Below are 20,077 nucleotides of genomic sequence, written 5' to 3' on the forward strand. Positions count from 1 at the left end.
AGTTGGAGAAGTCTATGGACTTTGACAAATTTCCGCGGAGGTTATATAATTTATAACAAGCAGACTATAAACTTGTTCTGAGATAAGATATCACTTTTTTGACGAATAAACATTAAGATGCTCATGAAATCTTCAGATGCATCTTTATTTTTACTACAGAAAATGATGACCTCTACACCTCAGGAGAGAACTTTGAAATAGCATTTGTTGCCTGCCCCGCCTGTTTTTCCCGAGAGATGTTTATTCGGTCTAGGACCAATGTCCTGGGACATTGAGGTAATTTGGCTGCAGGGTGAAGGTTAACATAGCAAGCGGTAAGCCATGCTTCCTCTCGGCTTCTGGTGTAATCGTGACGAAACTCCAAGGCTAAAGTAAGCAGAAATGACAACGGCAATCGTGTTTTCTAAGCACTCGACCCCTGTAGGAGCGGCCAATTGTGGCTGTACTTTGGCCCAGCATCCGAGCTGCTGAAGGTTAAGCAGCTGCACAAAACCCGGGTCAGCAGCAGTACCTGCAGAGAGCAGTGGAAGGAACTCTTCCGAGATTTGCTACTTTCAGAACAGTCATCCACTCTCTGAAATACTTAAAGGTATGTCATATACTGTATTTAAAACATTATTATTATTTTATTTTGGAGTGCAAGAGTAACATTTCTTCAATGCAATTATTTTTAGTATTTTACTTTACTGTTGACCATGCAGAACATCTTAATAGACATAGCTCTATTAAAATACTGATATGGTTTAGTGAGCAGATGAAGTGGATGGATCCTGCAAGGCTGGCTTCTGCACAGATCGCAGACCATATTATATTTTGGGCATTGTAGAGAGTCCTGCTTTTTGGACACTTTCTGACCAACAACGTCAATGAGGCAGGATTTGGTAAGACTATTAGCAAGGACTGAACTGGGCTTTCTTTAGGTACCTTGCCAGTTTCTTCTTATTATTAGCCCTTCCCTCAGCGTGAAGGAGGACCTGTGCTTACCCCAGCTCCAAGGACTGGAAGCTTGTCTTTCCATTGATTCATTCAATGTTGGGTGGCAGTATACACCAGCAACCAGCGGGACTTGACAGAGCAAGATCTTGGTCCAGTGGCAAGGAGGTCCAGTACTATCTGCTCTGCTGCAAGTCAAGCTATCGCCTTAGAGCCCAAAATTCTTTCTTGCTTCAACCCACCTTCATCTGCTCTTTACTCTTCAGTATGCCCTCTCTCATTCTCCCTACCTCACCACCCCAACTTCCACTTTCAGCTTCACCCCTGTTCTAGCACCCACAGCTCCCTATTACTTCTGTGACTCCCTTCCTTCTTATCATTTCCCTCTCCATTTCCCTATCCTGCTACCATCCCTCTTCCCATTCCAGCCTCCCCCCATGCTCAATCTGCTGTTGCTCTCCTAGATGAACACCACTGCTCACCCACTCTGGGCTACATCAATCTGCTGAACACTCTTCTTTCTGACCTTAGTCCCAAACCCCTAGCTCAGATCTCTAACTGACGCTTCCCCCTAGATATTTAGCTACCTCACCAGGATTCTGGCATTTCCCTGGTGCTCTGAAGATGAGGCTGGTTTCACTACAGGGCAATCAAAACTGAAGCTCAGGGACAATAAAGCTCCAAACAGCAAAACTGATGAATTCCTGAACATGTTTTACATTTTAACAATTAAGTCAGAATTTATGTGAAAAGATTATCTATTTCAAGGAATTAAAACCTTGCTCTACTTTTCTTGGTGGTTGATTTACAACTGGGTAAATCACATAAATAGAAGGTAAATTTTAAAAGCAATTGTCTTTAAAAAGTGCTTTCAGCATTATGATGGAGGTTTACTTGTGTGCTGTCTATAAATGCTTTTTTATTAACAAAATTTTGACTTTAATGAAAGGAAATCTCTGCCGTAACTCTCACCATCATTGAAAGGTTAATAAAAGAACAAACATAATCATAATCACAATCATCCATCAAATCAGTCTAGGATGCCAAAAGCCTCTGTAAACAGCAAATATTCTGACCTGAGCTCTTGACAAATGCCCCCTGTACATAAAGGTTTATTCACATCATTTTAATGACCCACTAGAACAAATAAGATAGTAGACTTTGTAGTTGACAGCAACTTATTACTACAAAACTGCAATTTCTCTTGCTACTGATGGAATGCACTTTGAAAAATAATATTTTCATTAAATTAAAAATAATGTTTATTCTTTGGAGGTAGGAGAATGAAAGGTGACTTTATCAAGGTTTATAAAATCATGAGGGGCATACATAGGGGTAGATGGTAGCATTCATAACCCCGGAGTAAGGGAGTCCAAACCCAAGGGGGCATAGATTTAGGGCAGGAAGGGAAAGATTTAAAAGGGTGCCTTCTTTACATAGAGAGTGGTGAGTAAGTGGAATGAGCTGCAACAGGAAGTGGTTGAGGCAGGTAATAGAGTATAATTTAAGATGCACTTGGATAGGTGCATGGAAGGTGAGGCTTAGAGGGATATGGGACAAAATCATGAAATTGTGACCAGATGGGTGGGAACCGTGGTCAGCATGGATTTGTTGGGTTGAAGGGCCTGTATCCACTCTGTATTGCTCTCTGACTCTAATACAAATGCTTTGTAGAGAAGCACTGTCCAGTACTCTTAGGTCCTGTTGTCACTGGGTCATGAGGGGCTGTGTCCTAAGAATTCAAATACCTGAAAGTTTATTGTTCAAAGACGTGTGTGTTGGTGATTTGCTCATAGGATTTATTAACTTGATGACACAATGAATTGTATAGTTTTGACAATACTATGAGTGTAAAGAAAACCATGTACTATTTTTATTCTTGCAAATATTTTATGCATGTAATTTAATTTTGAAATATAAGAAATGTCACAATTGTTGGGATTTGGCATTTCCATTAGGAAACGTAACAATGCCTAAGGGCCTCCCAATGACGACTGTCTTAAGGAGCTGGCAGGGGAATCATATGCTCTGGTCTTCAGGAAGTGTATGGGATGGATCGGTGGGGTTATGGGGGTCAGTGGATTTAAGAGAGAATATGCTACAGGAAATTTCCATGGACTTATGGAAAATTAATTACAACGTGTTGATCAAATTCTGTTGATAAAGTGACTTGTATAATATGTAGAACAGAACAGTTTTTTTGTTGGGTTTTAACAATAATGAATGTAAAAAACAAAACACCAACACAATGCATCACCCACATCAGGAAGATTGTAACCTGAGTAGCCAACAGCATGACTTCATTATTTCCCTCCAGGTCGGACTTTGCAAAGTTTTGCAGTCAGGATGGTGGGGCTTAAACCGTCCATCGTTCCTCCAACTCCTGGGGTGCAGTTCCTGAGTGCTGGTACAGCAGCCTGCATCGCCGATCTCATCACCTTCCCCCTAGACACGGCTAAAGTTAGATTACAGGTAACGAGTAGAGGAAACGAAACAATGTTCATTTACGTTCCCTCTGAAATGCATTTGGAAACAAATTTTTCAACGAACTGTGTATGTCCGGATAAAGAAATGAAATTCTCGGTTTTAGGGGGAAAGTAAAATTAAAGATTTTGTCAAGAAAATAGAGCTTTAGAGTTGTACCAGTCTGAAACGTGTTCTTATTGTCCATGAGTAACTCACGTATCTGGTTTAGATTCAAGGAGAAGCTAGAAAGTGCCAAGGACCGAAAAGTATCAGATACCGCGGGGTTTTGGGGACAGTGCTTACCATGATCAAAACAGAAGGACCGAGGAGTTTATACAGTGGATTGGTCGCTGGGCTGCAACGACAGATGAGCTTCGCTTCAATAAGGATCGGACTGTATGATTCTGTCAAACAGGTTTACAGCAGAGGGAATGAACGTAAGCAATTGGCAGGGGGAACTATTAAATAAATATTTATATTGAACATATAACTGGATTTACTATGTAGAAACTATGACCATATAAGATATTATTGTTATATTAAATAAGCATTATGGTACAAAGTAGTTAACGCAATGGGTACAAATCACAAGGGTGAAGACAGCACTGAATGCTTGTTCAGAACTCTCAACGGATAGTTAACATAAATAGCATGGCGGGTCGAAAATAAATCAGCGCGTACCCGCACAAATATCAATGGCAGAAGCAAGATAAGAGTGAAGGGGTGAAAACAAATTTCCTTTTCTATTGTGTTTGAAACAATAATTAGTATAAATATCTCGTGGCATGAAGGCACGGGTCGGCACGTTAACGCAGCGGTAAGCGTAAGGCGTTAACAGCCGCAGCCTGGAGAAATGGATTCAATTCCCACTGCTGTCCGTAAGGAGCTTGAACGTTTCCCCACGCCTGCGTGGGCTGTAATAAGCAGTAATAAGGCTGTAATAATGCCGTGTTGCCGTCGGATGCGTGGTGACACTCGCGGGCTGCCCAGCACGATCGTCGAGATGCGCAACGACGCATTTCACTGCAGGATTCGATGTACGTGTGGCAAATTAGCTAATCTTTCTCTTTAATGAGTGCAAACAAAAATGTCAACGGCAATAGCTACTTAAACACTAGTGAATATATAACATAACTGGTAGAAGATAACTAGTATAGTTAGTACTAATAGTGCAGAATATTTAAACATTTCTAACATAAAATTAATAACGCATGTATAAATATCTCAGTAAAGCGACCGAGAGCACACATAATCACAGAATTACCATGACACTCGAGGAGGTCATTACATCAAATCTACAGCAGCTCTCTGCAGAATAATCTCATATTCTCTTACTCCTTCCTTGCAACCGTCCAAATTAGACCATAAGACATAGGAGCAAATTAGACCTTAAGCCCATCGAGTCTGCTCCACCCTTCGATCATAATTTATTAATTTTCTTGTAACATTTGACACCCTTGTTAATCAAGAACTCATTAACTTCCCAATGACTTGGCCTTTGCACAACTGACTGTGACAATGAAATTCATATTCACTACGCCCAGTTTAAAGGATTTCCTCTACATCTCTGTTCTAAAGGGACTTCCTACTATTCCGAGGCTGTGTCCTCTAGTTCTGGACTCTATCTAAAACATAGCCTCTAAATCTACTCTATCTAAGCTTTTCAATATTTGGCAGTTTTCAAGATGATTGCTTCCCATTCTTTTAAACTCTAGTAAGGACAGGCCTGTAACTATCAACTCTTCTTCATATGTTTACCCTTTCATTTGAGATCATTCTGTAAACCTCCTCTGGACCTTCTCCAATGCCAGCGAATCCTTCCTTATTATGGAGCCCAAAACCACTCACAATACTCCAAATGGTCAGACCAATACCTTATAAAGCTTCAGGATTACATTCTTGCTTTTATATTCTGACTTCAGATTCTGATTCGGAATCTGACTTCAGTCTGTTTTATCATGTGTTTCCAATTAGGGGTGCTTGGGAGAGGTCAGATTCGGTAAAGGTGAACTTGTATGTTAAGTCGATAGTAAGGAAGGTAAATACAACATCTTCCCAACCAATATTATAATATCAGGCTAATTCGCTTATAATTTCCTGTCTTTTGCTTTCCTCCTTTCTTAATGAGTGGAGTGGCATTTGCAATTTTTCATTACTCTGAAACCATTCCACAATCTAGTGTAAAACTTCACTACTAATGCCTCCACTGTCTCTTCAGCTACTTCTTTCAGAACCCTGGGGTGTTGTCCATCTGGTTCAGGTGACTTACCTACTTTTAGACCTCAGTAATCATGAATATATTCACTTTTGCCTTTCACTCAAATATCCAGCATGCTGCTGGTATCTTCCACAGTGAAGATTGACAAAAAATACTTATTCAGCTCGTCTGTTATTTCTTTGTCACCCATTACTACCTCAGCAGCATCAATTTCCAGTGGTTTGATGTCCACACTTGCCTCTCTATTTCTCATTTAAAGTAAAACAAACATGTCAGGTGGAAGAAAGTTAATTGAACATATATATACATAGACATAGCTGTGCTGGAAGATAGTTGACACAAATATCTTCCAGTGAAGCCTGCTAAACATTAAAGATCTTACTTATTTATTTGTACATAAATATATATAATATGTATTTGAACATAAATATCAGTAAAATTTAACCATAAATAGTGAATGTGCAGATATCTATAGGGTACAAAATACTTAATGATTGAAATAGGCAGTGCTCTATTTCATTTTGTATGTAACAGAAAATGTAAGCATGAAATATAAGCAATTATATCTGCTACAGAATAAACACAAAGATTTTTTTTTACTGTGAAACAGTTTGTTAAAAAGAAAATGTGTATGTACAACTTGGTCCTAGTGTGATGTGTGAAATACTGATTAATCCCCTCTTTCTCTACAGATACCAGTATAGGTACCTCCACACTGGCAGCTTGCACTACAGGAGGACTTGCTGTGGCATTGGCTCAACCAATGGATGTGGTTAAAGTTCGTTTTCAGGCACAAGGGAACATTCAGGGTGTTCAGAGACGTTACAATGGAACCCTTCAGGCATATAAATCAATAGTCAAAGAGGAGGGAGTTCAAGGACTTTGGAAAGGTGCACATGACAGCAAAATTCATCTATCTGCCTTATCATGGATTTGATGGTATTTCAGTTACAATACTCATATCTTGTTTGTCTTCCCTTAGGAACTTTCCCTAACATTGCTCGAAATGTTATTGTCAACTGTTCAGAGCTTGTAACCTATGACATCATTAAACAGTTAATTCTGAGGAACAAACTATTGACAGGTGGGCTTACAGCCTTGATCTTTTTGATTAACTGCCTATTTCAAAGTTAATGTTTTTACCCCCTTTCACCTGTGCTTGTGCATTTCTTAAACCAGTGTAAAGAAGTGCATACAGTGCGTCACATTGTACTTGCTTCATAAACAAACTGTTTAAGGTGAATGTGTGGATTACATTTGACTAATTTTAGAAAAAATGTAAATGCAATGTTTGTAGTGGGTAGCATGTCTTTTCTGCTACCTTTACAGAAATAAAGCCATTCCAGAAGAAATCTTTGTGGGGAGAACAATTCTATTTAAGTGCAATAACTCTTCTCTCAATATCAGTTAGATAAAAAAAAAGTATTTTATGTTTTGGATTGTATTTAAAGAAGGGAAAAATCTGTAAGCATAATTGGAGTTGTAGTGTATTTAATATTAAATAATTGAATAGTAAATGAATAATCAATCCCACATTGATTTAATGTTATAATGAATGAGGTTATCATAAGTATTAACAGGAACAATCATCCTTTCCAATTTTAATGCTTCCTGTGTTACTTAGTTATTTCAGAGAGTCTGTGTTTAAATGTCTATAGGTTGTAACTATTTCAAAGGTAAACTATTTGCATGATTTGGATCAATACAAATCTTTAATGATAAGACCGCAGAATATGAATGCAACAGACTCCCCCATTATAAAGTCTCTTACAGCATTAATACGTTGGTAGTTCTTTTTGTCGGTAAGCAAAATTATCTACCTATCAAATGATTCAAATCTTCACTTCAGGAACTCTTGCATAAAAAATTATGATTATAATTCCACTGAATTTTTTTGATAATACGATTTTGCAGAGCTAATTTTCTACATTTCAAAATCAAGAAACCTTAACATACTGTATCATAGACATTACTACAACAACCCTTCAGATTCTTTACACTGGAAAGTATAAGCTGGAACTAATTTAATGTCTTCATCTGATTCTGGAATTGAAAAGTATTTTTCTCAACTTATAGATAACTTTCCATGCCACTTCATCTCGGCCTTTGGTGCAGGATTTTGTACTACAGTGGTGGCTTCTCCTGTTGATGTAGTAAAGACAAGATACATGAACTCTGTTCCTGGACAATACAGAAGTGCGCTCCATTGTGCCCAGACTATGCTGTTTAAAGAAGGACCAACAGCCTTTTACAAAGGGTAAATACATTTGATTAAACTTAATTAGCATTTGGGCATACCTTCCTACTTTTGTTTTATTTTTTCTTTCTTTATTTTCCAGATGATATTTGTATAGGGATCCAGGAGCCTTATAGGCAATTTAAATGTAGGGTGTATACACCTGAACTTTAACTTTCTCATACCAGAATCCATCTATGTTTTCAGCAGTTGTAGGAACAGTAGCCAAATAAACTTTTCTTGCTACTCCAGAGTAAAGGTGCCAAGGGCAACTTATTAGGTATCTTCTGTGTATAATAAAGTGGCCACTGAGTGTGTGTTCATGGTCTTCTGCTGCTGTAGCCCACTCACTTCAAGATTCATTATGTTGTGTGTTCAGAAACGCTCTTCTGCATACCACTGTTATAATGTGTGGTTATTTGAGTTGCTGTTGCCTTCCTGTCATCTTAAATCAGTCTGGCTATTCTTCTCTGGAAAGCAGCCAGTGAGTGAGTGGGCCAGTGAAGGAGTGGAGATTTGAGGCTTTGACTCAAGAGATTCTGGCAGTTTTGGCAGTTGGACTGTGCAATCAAGTCAATCAAGATTTGAATAGCTCAGCAGAAAGCCATTGATTAGACAATCAAGATTTGAATAGCTCAGACTCAGCAGAAAGCAGCTGATTGGGCAATCAAGGTCAGGTGACCAAGCAGTTTGAAAAGCTCAAACAAATAAATAGAGGGTTACCTCAAGCGGAGCGGCCTGTGGAAAGCAGCCAGTGAGTGAGCGGGCCAGTGAAAGAGTGCAGATTTGAGGCTTTGACTCGAGAGGCTTCAATGAGAAGAGGTGGAGGATGAGCTTGTTCCCAGTTAGTCTTTACAATGCCTCCTGAGATGGTGATGTGCCTCTCCTGTGAGATGTGACATTCTTGAGGGCACTCCCCTCTCCTGCAGTCACATCTGCCAGAAGTACTTGCAGCTGGGCGATCTGGAAGACCATGTGAAGAATCTGGAGCAGCAGCTGGATGACCTTCGATTCATAAAGGAGGATGAGGCAGTCATAGATGAGAGCTACAGGGAGGTAGTCGCACCTAGGCTGCCGGAAGAAGGTCATTGGGTGACAGTCCGAGGGGGGAAGTAAAGGAGAGTAGACAGGTAGTGCAGAGCACCCCTGTAGCCATTCCCCTGAATAATAAGTTTACTGCCCTGGATGCTGTTGGTGAGGACGACCAACCAGGTGTGAACCACTGTGGCAGGGCCTCTGGCACTGAGTCTGACCCTGTGGTGCAGAAGGATGGGACGGAGAAGAGGAGAGCTGTTGTCATTGGAGACTCTATAGTCAGGGGAGCAGACAGGAGATTTTGTGGTCGTGAGAAGGAAACCCGCATGGTTTGTTGCATCCTGGGTTGCCAGGGTCCTGGATGTCTCTGACCAGGTGCATGACATCCTGGTATGAGAGGGAAAGCAACCAGAAGTCGTGATGCATGTTGGGACCAACGACATAGGCAGGAAGAGGGATGAGGTCCTGAAGTGTGAGTTTCGGGAACTAGGCAGAAGGCTGAAGAACAGGACCTCAAGGGTGGCATTCTCAGGATTGCTGCCAGTACTACGTGATAGTGATGGTAAGAATTGGAGGAGATGGCAGTTGAATACATGGCTGAGGAGTTGGTGCAGGGACAGGGTTTTAGATTTTTGCACCATTGGGATCGATTCTGGGGAAGGTGGGACCTGTTCAGGTTGGATGGGTTGCACCTGAACTCGAGGAGGAGCAATATCCTTGCTGGTAGGTTTGCTAGCATGATTCAAGAGGGTTTAAACTAATTTGCAAGGGGGATGGGACCTGGAGCGATAGAGCAGTGAAAGAAGTGCATGGAGTAAAGCCAGATCTAACATATAGAGAGGCTTTGAGGAAAGAGCAGCAGAATAAAGGGTATAAAGTTAGTAAGGTAGAAGGGCTGAAGTGTGTGTACTTCAATGCAAAAAGCATCAGGAACAAAGGTGATGAACTGAGAGCTTGGATACATACATGGAATTATGATGTAGTGGCCATTACGGAGACTTGGCTGACACCATGGCAGGAATGGATTCTCAATATTCCTGGATTTCAGTGCTTTAAAAGAGATTGGGGGGGGGGTGGAAGGAGAGAACGGGTAGCATTACTGGTCAGGGACACTATTACAGCTGCAGAAAGGGTGGGTAATGTAGCAGGATCCTCTTTTGAGTCAGGATGGGTGGAAGTCAGGAACAGGAAGGGAGCAGTTACTCTACTGGGGGTATTTTATAGGCCCTCTGGTAGCAGCAGGGATACTGAGGAGCAAATTGGGAGGCAGATTTTGGAAAGGTGCAAAAGTAACAGGGTTGTTATCATGGGTGACTTTAACTTCCCTAATATTGATTGGTACTTGATTAGTTCCAAGGGTTTAGATAGGGCAGAATTTGTTAAGTGTGTCCAGGATGGTTTTCTGTCACAGTATGTTGACAGGCCAACTGGGGGAATGCCATACTAGATCTAATATTAGGTAACGAACCGGGTCAGGTTACAGATCTGTCAGTGGGTGAGCATCTGGGGGACAGTGATCACCGCCCCTTGACCTTTAGCATTATCATGGAAAAGGATAAAATCAGATAGGACAGGAAAATTTTTAATTGGGGAAGGGCAAATTATGAGGCTATAGGCTAGAACTTGCGGGTGTGAATTAGGATGATGTTTTTGCAGGGAAATGTACTATGGACATGTGGTTGATGTTTAAGGATCTCTTGCAGGATGTTAGGGATAAATTTGTCCTGGTGAGGAAGATAAAGAATGGTAGGGTGAAGGAACCATGGGTGACAAGTGAAGTGGAAAATCTGGTCAGGTGGAAGAAGGCAGCATACATGAGGTTTAGGAAGCAAGGATCAGATGGGTCTATTGAGGAATATAGGGCAGCAAGAAAGGAGCTTAAGAAGGGGCTGAGGAGAGCAAGAAGGGGGCATGAGAAGGCCTTGGCGAGTAGGGTAAAGGAAAACCCCAAGGCATTCTTCAATTATGTGAAGAACAAAAGGATGAGAGGAGTGAAGGTAGGACTGATTAGAGATAAAAGTGTGAAGATGTGCCTGGAGGCTGTGGAAGTGAGCAAGATCCTCAATGAATACTTCTCTTCAGTATTCACCACTGAGAGGGAACTTGATGACAGTGAGGACAATATGAGTGAGGTTGATGTTCTGGAGCATGTTGATGTTAAGGGAGAGGAGGTGTTGGAGTTGTTAAAATACATTAGGATGGATAAGTCCCCGGGGGCTGACAGAATATTCCCCAGGCTGCTCCACGAGGCAAAAGAAGAGATTGCTGAACCTCTGGCTAGGATCTTTATGTCCTCCTTGTCCACGGGAATGGTACCGGAGGATTGGAGGGAGGCAAATGTTGTCCCCTTGTTCAAAAAAGGTAGTAGTGGTAGTCCAGGTAATTATAGACCAGTGAGCCTTACGTCTGTGGTGGGATAGCTGTTGGAAAAGATTCTTAGAGATAGGATCTATGGGCATTTAGAGAATCATGGTCTGATCAGGGACAGTCAGCATGGCTTTGTGAAGGGCAGATCGTGCCTAACAAGCCTGATAGAGTTCTTTGAGGAGGTGACCAAGCATATAGATGAGGGTAGTGCAGTGGATGTGATCTACATGGATTTTTGTAAGGCATTTGACAAGGTTCCACATGGTAGGCTTATTCAGAAAGTCAGAAAGCATGAGATCCAGGGAAGTATGGCCAGGTGGATTCAGAATTGGCTTGCCTACACAAGACAGAGGGTCGTGGTGGAGGGAGTACATTCAGATTGGAGGGTTGTGACTAGTGGTGTCCCACAAGGATCTGTTCTGGCACCTTTACTTTTCGTGATTTTTATTAATGTGGGGATAGAAGGGTGGGTTGGCAAGTTTGCAGACAACACAAAGGTTGGTGGTGGTGTAGATAGTGTAGAGGATTGTCGAAGATTGCAGAGAGACATTGATAGGATGTAGAAGTGGGCTGAGAAGTGGCAGATGGAGTTCAACCCGGAGAAGTGTGAGGTGGTACACTTGGAAGGACAAACTCCAAGGCAGAGTACAAAGTAAATGGCAGGATACTTGGTAGTGTGGAGGAGCAGAGGGATCTGGGGTTACATGTCCACAGATCCCTGAAAGTTGCCTCACAGGTAGGAAGGGTAGTTAAGAAAGCTTATAGGGTGTTAGCTTTCATATGTTGAGGGATAGAGTTTAAGAGAAACGATGTAATGATGCAGCTCTATAAAACTCTAGTTAGGCCACACTTGGAGTACTGTGTCCAGTTCTGGTCGCCTCACTATAGGAAAGATGTGGAAGCATTGGAAAGGGTACAAAGGAGATTTACCAGGATGCTGCCTGGTTTAGAGAGTATGCATTATGATCAGAGATTAAGGGAGCTAGGGCTTTACTCTTTGGAGAGAAGGAGGATGAGAGGAGACATGATAGAGGTGTACAAGATATTAAGAGGAATGGACAGAGTGGACAGCCAGCGCCTCTTCCCCAGGGCATGACTGCTCAGTACAAGAGGACATGGCTTTAAGGTAAGTGGAGGGAAGTTCAAGGGGGATATTAGAGGAAGGTTTTTCACTCAGAGAGTGGTTGGTGCGTGGAATGCACTGCCTGAGTCAGTGGTGGAGGCAGATACACTAGTGAAGTTTAAGAGACTGTTAGACAGGTATATGGAGGAATTTAAGGTGGGGGTATATATGGCAGGCAGGGTTTGAGGGTCGACACAACATTGTGGGCCGAAGGGCCTATAATGTGCTGTACTATTCTATGTTCTATGTTCTCCAAACTCTTTCATTAACACTAAACTCCTGCACAGCGGATCTTTTTGTTTTTCACACCATACTCTATAAACTTTGGAGACTTTATGCATGAAAATCTCAAGAAATCAGCAGTTTCTGAGATACTCATACCACTTTCTCTGGCACCAACAATCATTCCACCATCGAAGTCACTTAGGTCACAGTTCTTCCCCTTTCTGATGTTTGGTCTGAACAACAACTTAATCTCTTGACCATGTCTGCATGCTTTTATGCATTGAGCTGCTGTCACAGATTAGCTGATTAGGTATTTGCATTAATGAGCAGGTGTACCGAATAAAGTGGCCACTGAGTGTAATTATGCTGATCTGCATAACCATATAACTTAGTATAATCACAGGAATAGGTTAAAACATGGAAAACACTGCTTTAAAATGGCATAATCAAAAAACAGGCAGTCTGCTCATTAGATCTTCATTTGACTTTAACCAAGTTGGCGACCTTACAAAATCAGTTTTGTCAAGTAAACAAACCAGAACTTCAGCATTAGCACTGAAAGAAAATTTTTAGGGTAGTTTTGAGAAGCTTGCGTTAAAGGCAATTGCAAAAGCAGGAGGTACATAACAGTTTTATAAACCTTACTTGAGTCAAAAAATTGAAAATAGTTTGGAATGATCATTCATGAAAATATATCCCTTTTAGAATTCTGTGATTTCTAGATATACCTTATGATAAAAAAAATGAACTGGATAATAAATAGCTTCAGAAGCATTAAAAATGTATCTTTAAATTGAATAAAGTTTCATGAAATTATTGCTACATAAACCCCTTAAGACTCGGTTTGGAGCAAATATTACTGTAAGAAGTGGCATTCAGTCAAACACAACCACAGGATTTGTGCTAAACTGTCAATGTCACTTGAGAAAGTAGTTACATTTCTACAAGTGTGGTGTATCAAGTTCATCTTTATGGTTAAGATGGCACTACTGAAAACGTGTGACAGCTTCTTGGTGGTCAAAAAGCTCAAATTCAACTAAAAGCATGACTTGAAATACCTTTTCTGAGGTAAATTGTGTTATCACTGCAAACAGTGAAAGAGGCAAACGATGGTGAGGCAAGTTTGGGGGATGAATTGTGGCAGATGGAATTCCAATCCCCATGTAGCTGGCTCAAGACTGTGCCGTAAGGAGCAGTCGAGGTCTGGGCAGAAGAGATTCAATCTTGATGTTTGTATAGCTAGCCTGAGTGCAAGGTTGGATCACTCTGGGCACTGAGCTGATTTGAAGAGTTTGAGAAGCAGCTTCGGACTTGGCGTCGAAATCTGGGCCCAGAGCAAGTAACTGGTTAGTGTGGTCTGGGCCCGGGGCCCTTCACAGCAGCCGTGCCCAGGTTCTACTGTGAGGTACCTTAAGCTATTTAGACAATTTAAATGCTGGCCCAAGTCAGAGGGGAGAGCCGATTTTGCCTGCTCTCTTGAATCTTCACTCCTCTCTCCAGGATGCCAGAACCTTTTGCTGTTCTGTTGTTAGACCAATTTAAACACTGGCTCAGATAGACTCTAAAGACAGGGTGTTGGTTGAGAAAGAGCCTATTTTGCATATTCTCTGTGATGGCCAACTCTATGGCACTGAGGCTATGAGGACTGCCCTGGAAGCTATGTTCTGTACCCGCTATTATGATGAACTCATGAGAGGCTTTGGGCCTAGTGGGGTTTGGATCTGAGGACTAAATTTTGGTTTGGAACACTGTCATTCGCTTCAATTGTTTGCACAACTGTTAATTTTTTCTTTCTCTTGTGCATTGAGTGTTGGCCTTTTTATTATTATTCTATTTTTTCCTTTTAAAATTGGGTTATTTCGGTGGTGCAGCTAATTCAGTTGCTGCCTCACATCTCTAATGATCCAGTTCACTTCTTACTTCTAGGGCTGTCTATGTCAAGTTTGTACATTTTCCCTGTAACTGTATAGGTTTCCCTTGGATAATCCAATTTTCTTCCATATTCCAAAGATGAGTTAATTGGACTCTGTAAATTGTCCCTAATGTGTAGGTGATCAAATTTGGGGTTTGGGGGGAGATAATAAATAGGTACAGGGGAAACGAACAAGGGAATAAGATTGCTCTGTAAATTGGAATAAAGTCAAAAGGACAAATTGGCTTACTTATGTTATAAGTAAATATGGTAACATGGTACTCAGGTCACAGCACTGATTCCATTGTAAAGGCCATCAATGTCTAGTGGATAGATCCAAAAATATTCAGCACACTGAGTGAAAAGAAGTTTAAGGCAGATTAATCAAACAACTTCCCTTGTTTCTTGAGTAGCTCTTATTTTCTGTTGCCTACTTCTGTTTTTATCTTTATTCTGTTTTCCATGCCAAATCACTGTGCTGGCTGGTTGAATTAGTTGGCTTTCCTGTGGAACTTTGTCAATGATGGCTCAAAATTTAAACTTACCTAGTTGATTTGTTAGCATTTCAAAGATACAAGTGACATTTGGTTGGCAGGATTGACACATTTTCACATAATTTATTGGTTTGTAATTAATTTTCTAATTTAGATCTTACAAATTAGTGAACAATTGCATTTTAATTGATTGTTTTTCCTTATCTGTTGAACTCTTAAAACGGTAGTATTGTCTGCTTCTAATCCTGCAGATTCTTTTAAGTAGTCTACAGCTCTCCCACATGACCAAGATCTATTTCTTACCTTCAAACATGTACTATTTGGTGAGGAGGATTTGCTTGACTTGAAACTCTACTATTCCAGTTTGTCCTACAATAATTAGATACCATCTCAGTAAGACAAATTATCCATCCAATATTTTGTTATTAATATGTCAACTCATATTTTAGCTGAAGAAAATCTGCAGATGCTGGAAATCAAAGTAATATACACAAAATGCTGGAAGAACTCCGCAGGCCAGGCTGCATCAGGACCCTTCATCCTGAAGGGTCTCAGCTTGAAACGTCGACTATTTACTCTCTTCCACACATGCTGCCTGGCCTGATGAGTTCCTCCAACATTTTGTGTTTATTACTCATGTTTTAACTGTCCACTTTTATCCTTAAGCGACCTTATCTATTAAGAGTTCTTTGGGCCAGTTCCATTATTCAGCTTAATTCCACGCCCCAATGTCCTTGCCCGTGCAAAGGTAAAATTGCAATGATGCAAGTAGAAACAATAGCTATAACCATCAGGAAATAAAACATCTGAATAAATTGGGCTACTTTTCTGTAGAAAATATAAGACTAATAAGGTACCTTGGGCAATAGGTATATGATAGTTTTGGGTCAACTTAACAGGAGTTGGAGAATTTTGTAATTAGATATGACACTTGCTGTTACTTGGTGCACTTCTTGCAAAGTGCACACTGCATTTAAGGCAACATTAGATAAATTAGAAGGAGAAAGAAATAGAAAGATTTATTGATAGAAAATGAATTAACATGGGAAGAGTCTCAACTGGATAATAATAACAACAAAAATAATAAGTATTTATTGATCCCAAGTGGGAAATTCTTTCACTACAGCAGCAACATTTAAAAACATACTTGACAGTATACAGACTTAATAATATAGAATAATAAGCACAATAATAATGTACCAATGTGCAATAATATGCAATGATAATGTACAAAATAATAAAGCAGAGACTATTGTACTATGATGTGTGTTCTCTTGTCACAGAGATAAACTGTCTTATTGCATTTGGTAGGAAAGATTTTCTGTAATGATCCTTGGGACAGCACAGCTGAATGAGTCTGTTGGAAAGGGTACTCCACTGTTTATTCAGTAGATTATGCAGAGGGCGTGCCGGACTGTCCATAATGGATAAGTTTGTTCAGTGACCTCCTCTCCACCATTAACTGAAGAGTCCAGGTTGTAGCCAAGGACAGATCCAGCCTTTTTGATGAATTTATTTGGTCTTTTTACATTATCAATGTGGCTCCCCCAACACAAAGCAGCAAAGAAGTCTGCACTCTCTACAACAGACTGGCAAAAAATCTCTAATATCCTGCTGCACATATTGAAGGATCAGAGCTTCATTAGAAAATTGAATCTGCTCATCCCCTTCTTATAAACAGCCATGGTGTTGGTTTTCCAGTCAAGTCTGTTGTTGAGGTGAACACCCAAATATTTGCACTCCTCTCCCCGAACTCTACTCCCAGAATGTATACAGGACTCATGACAGTCTTCTTCCTCCTAAAATCAATTACCATCTCCACGGTTTTGGCCACATTCAAGAGCAGGTGATTCCTCCCGCACCACTCCAAAAACTTGCCCACCAGTCCTCTGTATACTCCGACTTCTGCCCTTCTCTGATAAACAAAAGGACTTGCCATTTAAGCCAAAGGCTTTTCTCTTTACAGTAATTCCCAATTATAAAACCTTTAAAATCTTCAATTGGTATAGCTCTTCTTTTGGGAGAGTTGCAGAAACAGGAATGTAAAAGTTCATTTTTAACACCTTTGCATAATATCACATCTAGGTTCCTCTGTCTCTTCTAATTTCTGTAACATTCTTTCGCAATTTATGACATATATTCTTTGTCATTGTCAGTGGCCTTAATTTTTTGATCTCTTTATAAATATCCCATTTATACCACATTTTTTTGGCTGTATAATTTTTTGTGTATTTTTATTTAAAAAGTGTGGTTCTTTCCTTCATGAATACGTTGCCGTTATGTTGTCTTTATCCTTATCCTGCTTGAAAATTAGGAGAACTGTTGGAGTCATTTATTTTCTAAACCTATGCTTATCTATCACTCCATACAGTGGATTCATTGTAATTTTTTCCCTGGCAGGTTTATGCCCTCTTTTCTACGTCTTGGCTCCTGGAATGTGGTAATGTTTGTAACCTATGAACAGCTTAAGAGGGCAATGATGTTAGCCAGAGGAAGCTAAGCTTGTTCATAACAATGACTTTTATGGACTGTTCTGAACTTCACCAAGCTCACAGAAGGACATGGGCATGGAGAACTGGTATTATAATAACATGAACATCTTTAGTGTTGGATGAAATGTACATCTATGAACAGCATCCCTTTCATTTTGAAAATTAAAAAAAAGATGTTGGAAATTGGAAATAAACACAAGTGGACAAGAGGTCTCCAACCTGAAATGCTATCTCTTCCCACAACTGCTGTCTTGACCTGCTGTTTCCAGTAATTCCTGTTTTTATTCCTTTGGTCTTATTCTATTATATCAATATTACTGGAAATACTTAAAAGCATATTAATGCTAACACAATTTTAAATTGACTAGACAAAATTAAATACTTCACTTTATATGCTGTATAAGTAGAAAAAAACCTATTCAATATGCTTTAATTTCTATAAAAAACTGTAAAATGCACTTTACTGCTGATGTTTCACAATTTGAAAAGAAGATTGAAATATTGAATACATAGTTTGAAAGTTAATTTCAATCCTATCATCAGGCCATTGCGGTTAGCTTGAGTTGAATTTTGGTTAGCCACCATTAAGTGTTATTTATTTGATAATGTTTATATAGATTTGTTTTAATAAAGGCACATTTTAAAAGAAGCTATATATTACCTTTCATGTTACATTTAGAGAGAAATAAATTAAAACCTATTTCTTTTGCATTATTGTATATGAACAGTTAATATATCTATCATGATAGGTGTTGTCACTGCCTATTTGTTATTGCACAAAAAATTAAAGGAAACTTGTAATAAAACAGACTGGCCATTCATGACATCCATTAATTGAGTCATTCTTGATCACATTTTACTCAAAATGATATCACAAGGATAGAACACTTAGATCTTTGATCTATTAAGGTGTACATGTCATCAGTATTAACTGATTGCAAATGAAATTGTAAAAGATTCATTAATGTATAAATCTATATTTTGTTCTACTATGACATCATTTTAAGCAATGCTAGCCATGGAAATCCTTAGTCTGAAGTACAGTATATACTGGGAATTTAATGTCTTTAGTTATGATTCAAATTCTAGATTTCATATGTTGATCTATCATGATCTTATTGGTATGCCAAAAATCTTTCTCAATCTGGTTGTTCTAATTGAGGCTGAGATAATCATGGAATAAATAATCATGCCATTGGCAAAACAACTGCCTGTCACCCACTCTGCGACTTCCCTCAACTCACTTCCACCCATGCTTACATTATCTCTAGCCACGGATCTTCCAAACTTCTACATTTGAAAATAGAATACTGCTTCCTGTAACCTAATTTAGTAACAAATCCTCTATCACTGTTTTTGCTGATATGCACCAGTTACTGACTCATTTATTTTAAAATTGTTTTCCTTGTTCCTAGGCCTTCCATGACCTCTCCATCCCTGTAACAACCTCCAGGCAATTTTCTGTTTATTAATACTGTTCCTTATGCATCCCATATTTTAATTTCTCTATATTTAGTAAGCTTATTTTCATTTGCCAAGGTAATAATACTATGGATTTGCTTTTGCCTTGAACCCTTCTAAGAAGCCATTTAAACCCTATGACTAAACTTAACATAACTTACTATTTCTTCATGTAACGCATTACTGCAAAACTAGATGATTTTCAATGTTAAACTGCTATAAAAATGCAGCTTAGTATTGAAAACTAGAATCATATGACATATTGCAATCTGGGTTGTTACTGAACATCTGTAAAATTGCCTAACAAATTATGAAAGAAATACTTTCAAGATTCTAAAATTATTTCATTTCTGACTAGTACAACCTAAAATACAAAGCATCATATTTTTAAAGTTTCAGGTAGCATATTGTTGAGGTACATTACCTTAATAAATCATGCTTATTTGGCTGTTATTTACAATATAGATGGCTACGTTTATACATGTGTCCATTTGACAAAAATTAATTTACACAGTAAGCATATAATTGAAACCCATGAGCAAACCAGGCCCAGGCATACAAAGTGAATGACTGAGCCATGGTGTTTGAATAAAAGGATCTTGACTTACAAGTACGTAGTTCCTTTAAAGTGGTGGTACAGGTAGATAAGAGTAGTGAAGGCCGCATATGGTTAACGACTGCCTTCATAGTCCAAGACATTGAGTATAGAAGTTGGGACATCACACTTGACGTACTATGTGTAGTTCTGGTTGCTATGTTACAAGAAGGATTGACCAACTTCTATAGATGTGTAGAATATATTGACTGTCTACATCACGGCCTGATTATGGAAACACCAATACTCCTGAAAGGGAAATCCTATTAAAAAGTAGTAGATACGGCCCAGTTCACCATGGGTAAAACCCTCCCCACCATTGAGCACATCTACACGGAGCATTGTCATAGGAAAGCAGTCATCATTAGGGGCCCCCACTACCCAGGTTAAGCTCTCTTCTCGCTGCTGCCAGAAGGAAGAAGGTACAGGAACTTCAGACTCACACCAGTAGGTTCAAGAACAGTTATTACTCTTCAACCATCAGTCTCTTGAACCAAAGGGAATAACTTCACTCGCCCCA

General features: G+C 39.6%; 1 protein-coding gene and 1 long non-coding RNA gene across 3 annotated transcripts; one reads left to right on the top strand and one right to left on the bottom strand.

The window, feature by feature from the left end:
• Positions 1–3,250: 3,250 nt before the first annotated feature.
• On the bottom strand, positions 3,251–4,785 carry LOC132391671 (uncharacterized). 2 transcript variants are annotated; one of them, XR_009511303.1, is made up of 3 exons: positions 4,664–4,785; positions 3,703–3,803; positions 3,251–3,378 (listed from the first exon to the last, which is right to left on the bottom strand). It is a non-coding gene; the product is annotated as an uncharacterized LOC132391671 (long non-coding RNA). The 2 variants fall into 2 exon arrangements; XR_009511301.1 differs by having other exon boundaries at positions 3,271–3,388.
• LOC132391670 (dicarboxylate carrier SLC25A8-like) lies at positions 3,274–18,398 on the top strand. The gene is made up of 6 exons (XM_059965159.1): positions 3,274–3,405; positions 3,629–3,836; positions 6,310–6,507; positions 6,600–6,701; positions 7,694–7,874; positions 17,410–18,398. The coding sequence occupies exons 1-6, from the start codon at positions 3,280–3,282 to the stop codon at positions 17,507–17,509; spliced, it is 915 nt and encodes a 304-aa protein (XP_059821142.1). The 5' UTR covers positions 3,274–3,279; the 3' UTR covers positions 17,510–18,398.
• The last annotated feature ends 1,679 nt before the right edge of the window (positions 18,399–20,077 follow it).

Source organism: Hypanus sabinus, chromosome 3 (genome assembly GCF_030144855.1).
Source record: "Hypanus sabinus isolate sHypSab1 chromosome 3, sHypSab1.hap1, whole genome shotgun sequence".
Classification (NCBI taxonomy): domain Eukaryota; kingdom Metazoa; phylum Chordata; class Chondrichthyes; order Myliobatiformes; family Dasyatidae; genus Hypanus; species Hypanus sabinus.